The sequence below is a fragment of the Nannochloropsis gaditana genome (genome assembly GCF_000240725.1).
Source record: "Nannochloropsis gaditana CCMP526 unplaced genomic scaffold scaffold211, whole genome shotgun sequence".
In the NCBI taxonomy this organism is placed as follows: Eukaryota; class Eustigmatophyceae; order Eustigmatales; family Monodopsidaceae; genus Microchloropsis; species Microchloropsis gaditana.
In genome coordinates this window covers 25,122-30,500 of record NW_005803742.1, presented here as the reverse complement: position 1 = coordinate 30,500, position 5,379 = coordinate 25,122, and the positions used below count along the sequence as shown (strand labels likewise).

At 53.1% G+C, this 5,379-nt stretch overlaps 1 protein-coding gene across 1 annotated transcript; it reads left to right on the top strand.

The window, feature by feature from the left end:
• Positions 1 to 4,241: 4,241 nt before the first annotated feature.
• Positions 4,242 to 5,104, top strand: NGA_2087300 (cul2 protein; the record flags this gene model as incomplete). The annotated part of the gene is made up of 1 exon (XM_005855380.1): positions 4,242 to 5,104. A coding segment is annotated over exon 1 (734 nt), but the record flags the coding sequence as incomplete, so codon positions are not given.
• Positions 5,105 to 5,379: the final 275 nt, after the last annotated feature.

Sequence of the window (5,379 nt, the reverse complement as noted above, 5' to 3'; positions counted from 1 at the left end):
CACAAATTTACCCAAACTGGACAGGTACCCATTCAAGTCACTTTTCCGATCCATAAAGGTCATATTTAGCATCAGTAGTGCTCATGGCGACCTCAAAACCTACTGTTCTGCCGTCAGACTACGCTGTAATACCAATTCCTATTCCATTCTACCCATCATCATGCACAAAACGTCACGTACAAGAGGAATCGGGAAACGCGCAACGACAGCATCAAATGTCGCGATCTTTCCCTCCTCTCCGTAACTCTTCCTTCTGCCCGACATATGGCCCGAAACACTCCCGACAGGCACAAACGACATGTACGCCTGTAAGGGTCCGACAGCGATCCTGCCTCCCTGCGGAACTGACAAAGTCGTTGCAATGCTTTCCTAAACCAAAAGTCCCTTGCCTGGGCGCTTCTGTCCGAACTATAACTACTCGTTTAACGAGTAAGGACATGATCAAGATATTAAGCAGGGGTGGTGATCGAAAGCGACGACGAGCTTCAGCCATTCGTTGTCATCCCGACCCAGTGCCTTCATCTGAATGCCAGCATGCGGGTAATTTTTTCGACACCCTCTCTCATTTTTTACTTCAATCTGAGGAAATTCAGCGGGATCGTTGCAAGTTCTACCGCGCTGATGCCGAGAAGTCGCCATCGGTGCAATCTAATGGGAAAGCGGACACTTCATGCAAGGGCGTCTCTGGTAGTGTCGAAACTATATCAGCGCCTGAATTTGAAGCGAAGAAGTCATACACATATTCGGCCCGTGAAAGGTGCAGCCTAAACGTATCAGTCGCACTTAAGCATTGTGAAGTGAGAGAGCTCGCTACGGGGCCAGGAAATCAGGTGGTGGAGATTTCGATAGAAGGCCTTGATCCTTCTCCCCGACATGAGGCCCCATACGAAATATCGCCATGCTTTAACTCACGTGTACGCATGAAGCACTCCCACCACAGTGATGTCTACGCCTCTTCTCTACACTCGAGTGGAGAAACTGCAGCTGTGATTAGCAAGCCCGATGCGGCCTCCACCGAGAGATCCAATGATTTGAGAAGCTCATGCATACAGCCCTCAACTTTTGTGGCTTTTCCTGACTCAATTTCCGATGATTTATTACCAACGCATCATAGCAATTCTAATTGCTACTCTTGTGAGGACGAACACAATGCAAAGGTGTCCACAAACATAATAGATTTGTCCTCTCTTCGCACCCAGCACTTGAGTCATGTCAATTTTACTGACTCACGTCGCGAGAAGTCATCCCTTTCACCTGGTTTAAAAGGGGACAAGAATACGGTGTGGCAAGCTGGCGGGACAACAGAACCAATTTCCGTGAAACGCGACTCTTTGAGCAGTTTTGCTCAAAGAGAGAATAGCGAAGACGGGTACATGACGGAATCAAGTGGGCTCTCCCTCTCTACTGCGCGTTCCATCTCTTCTTCATCATTCACGTCTTCGTCCTGCGACTGTTCTTCATGCTGCCTCTCAAACTCAACTTCCTCGTCTTCTCCAAGCTCTAAATCAACAATGGAGGATGATGTTTGAAATAATTGCTAGTCCATTCAGACCGAGAAATTCATTAGCCCCAAAAAATCAATACAACATATGAAATAGTGAGCTTAATTGCTTTTTCTTCAATCTCTTCGTGTCTGCTTGCACACTGCGCAGCAGGGACTCCTGGTCATCCACTTGCCGCTCTTTTTTCCCTCGTCCAAGAAGTTTGCAAAACCCCCCATGAGTGTATGTATGACATGTCAAGAGGAATGTGTTGACGAGGGTGGTAGCATGCATGCCTCTCTCTCGACTTTTGCCGTCAGCTTGCATTCGAATAGTCTCGCCACGCATAGAGCCCTCACAGAAGAACACTCACATATAATCAATACTCAGGACCTGATATGGTATGCGTGTGAGACCATGGTTTCACAACGCGCGTTATGTGATAGAAGTATCGACGTCCTTCTTATGGATATGACAGCTGACCTCCTGCTCATGCATTCACACCCTGAGCCTCGGCAGCTGCCTTCAGGTCCGCAATGGACTGCATATTCTTGGCCTTCTTGCTCTTCGTATTTTTGTAGAAACGATACATTTCAAACTTAGATCGCGCGCCATCAGGTGGGCGGAAGCGGATTCCCAGTTCAGCAGCCAGCTTGAGTGCAAATGGCTTGTTCCTCTTCGAGATGTAGTTCAAGAGCTTCCGGCGTATGTTCACGGCCCGAATCAGGCCCCGTCGGGCGGAGTAGTCTCGGGGATTCACTTGCACGTGCTTGGTCAAGTAGCTGATCGTCTGTGTGAATTGTGCCACCTGTACAGCAGATGAGCCCACATCCTTGTCATGCTTCTGGTATTTCTGTGCGACCTCAAGGCGAGCCTGCTCGAGAAGGTAGCCACCAGGAAGGGTGAAGTCCTCGGGACTCTTGCGGGTCTTCTTCTCGTCGAGCGCGTCCAAGCCAAGCAGCCGATACATTTTCTCGTCATTCGGGTCGAATTCTCCGCCCTCAACGAACTCATTCATCATGTCCCGCTTGCTCTCCAGTCCTGATCCGAGAGCTGCCAGGTCCGGGAGCTCGGAGGGCACGTAGTCGGGGATGGAGAAGAAGGAGTCGTCGGAATCCAACTTAAATGCCTCGCTCCCATCATCGGCTACATCCTCTAGCAAGGATGTCAACGAAGGCTTGACCGAGTCATCCTCAAAATCGCCCTCGAACACGACGCCGTCTATCTCAGTGAATCCCTCCGTCATCTCCTCATCGTCCTCCGGCACCAGTTGCGAGCCTCCAGGAGCCTCGGGCCCCGAGGCATAGAGACGCAACTTGACTGACTTTGATACTGCCTGTTGCATTGACATGAGCGGTGTCAGATAACATAAACAGACGTCCAAGGAGTTAGTTGTCCGGAAACTGCGGGTTTTACTGCACCCTCCGAATGGGATCGGTGCTCACATTCCTTGAAAAATCACGTTCAATACACACACCTACTGCATATATTTTTATCGAATATTTCCAGCTCTTCATTTCCTCTTCAGCATTACATCTTCATGATGGCCGCTTTTCAGCATCGCCCCAACGCCCCGACATTCCGTTTCTTCCCCTCTACGACTCACCGTACTACGAGGACCACGCATGGGCGGTACATAGGCAACTGCGCAAGTGAGCAAACAGCTCACCAGTACTCCTTTTTGCAACAGCATGATTTGGATCCTGTGAGGGCTGTCAACGAGTAGCCTGGAGCGTGAGAAATAGCAAGATACTCGTGCGTCCTGCGGACATAATTGACCGCGCAATGTAAACACACTTTACATCCATATATTTTTCTTGGCAAAACCAAAAGAGGAAAAAAGAAGAAGTGAGCACCTATTCACAGCTTGCCAAAGAATCGTTGTAACCCCATACAATCTTATTTGGCAGTGGCAGCAGCAATGGGGTAAGATGTCGCCCTCCCCTAGCCAACCGAGCCACACGAAGCAGGGCACTTTGCTTTCGAACCCAATAAGGTATCCCCCTTCGCCTGATCGCACCCCCAGTGTGCGATCACCGCAGAAGGCACGCACGGATGGATCGAGCATGAGAGCCAGGAGCCCCGGACGCATGAAAGACACCCGCGCAGTCCAAAGACGGGCGTGCGGGGCGCACTCTTGTCCACGCAGGTCTCCCATCGCCCCCGGGCGCCTGGGATGGAAAAGCCAAGTCGCCGCCCGGGTGCAACTAGCGAACTGCGCATGTCCGCTCTTGCATGGACAAGCACGGGTTCTGGCACTAGCTGACAGTGCATCGGCAGCGTCCTGTTCTGAATCGCAGTGTCCGAGTGGCAAGAAGGGCGTCATGGGCTCAATATCTTTGGCTCGTAGCCTCTGAGAGGACGGACCTAGGAGAGGGATGGCGTGGGACAGAGCCCTTCCTCCAGGGGCGTCTTTTTCTTGGCAAGTGAAGTCCACAATCCCGATCCCCCGTACATCCGCGCTATTTGATTATGCCTCACGTTGTTCATGGGCGAGGCCATCGTCACTATCATGACTAAATGCTCAAGAAAGGAGACGAAGCGCGTGCGTCCTCGTGACGGAGCTCAGCATTGATGGGTCGTGTCTGGCGAGGGACTTTCCATGGGCACATGTCTTGCCTGGCCGCGTCTTTAATGCTCCACAGTTGTAATGATTGATTCCACGCGCGAAACTATGCTATCATTGTCCTCCTTTCGGGGAGCGTGCGGAATGGAAAAGGATGCTCATATTTCTCGGTCTAACACTGTATTCTAAATTTTAGGGAAATTTTTCGTAGCTGGAGGTAAGACTACAATCTGGTCGGTCGTACTATCCACTTAGGACATCATAAGAGTTGCAGGGTCCTGTCGAAGGCCAGCCCTGTCGCGTGACACATAAAGGTGGAGGGCATGAAGACCTTCATCCGCCGGCTTTCGTCGCGAGGCGAGGACGCGGCCTCGTCCCTCGCCTCCACTACGAGCGCTTCGAGCTTGGCCGAGTCGCAGCGGAACCCTCCGCATGGGGGCGGAGCGAGCGGGAGTCGGGTGAGCCTTGGCATGGCTTCGAAGGCTGTTGATTTCTCAGCGGCTTGGAGCCGCATTCACGCGACCTTGGACGGGTTGACTTCGGGGGAAGGCCTGCCGGCGGCAGAGGCCTCGTGGCTGGCCCTCTACACGGACGTCTACCGCATTTGCACCAGTCCACCTGTTGGGGGACTCGGCGGGCCTCCTGCGGCAGCAGGGGCGGGGATAGCAGGCAGTGGGGGAGGGGTTCATCGGCGACTGTACGACCACTTGCACGACTTCTTGCATCAGCATTGCGATGCAGTGGTGGTGCGTCTTCTCACGGCGGCCGAGTCTCACACGGCCTTCCAGTTTTTGACATTGTATGCAGATTTTTACACATTATATACGAAGGGAATGGAGACCGGCGGGAAATTGCTGGCCTACCTGGACCGGTTCTGGATCACCAAGCACCACCACAAGAAGGGCATCGACCCCTCCCAAGGCGTCATGTTTATCGCCGAGCTCGTCCCGCTCGTCTGGCGACAGCGTGTTCTCCGACGCGACATTTCAAACTTGCTGCAGCGGGCCTTCAACGCCGTTGTGGCTGATCTGCGTGCCAGCCCCGCCCCCCCCCCCCCGAGAACCCTGGCCGTGTTGCGCCGCGTGATCGGCTCCTTCGTGGCGCTGGGCACGACCCTGGAGCCCTCGCACCCTGTGGGCTTCTACAAAGAGCAACTTGAGGACCATGTCTTGAGGGAAGTCTACCTGCACTACGTGTACAAGGCCGGGCTTTTTGCGGCGGAGGTGTCAGCGGGGCATGCAGACGAAGCTGCTGTGGCAAAGTACATCCGAACGGTCGAGGGCTGCGTGGCCGCGGAAAAGGCAATTTGGGAGCCCGTCTACCCCTCTACCT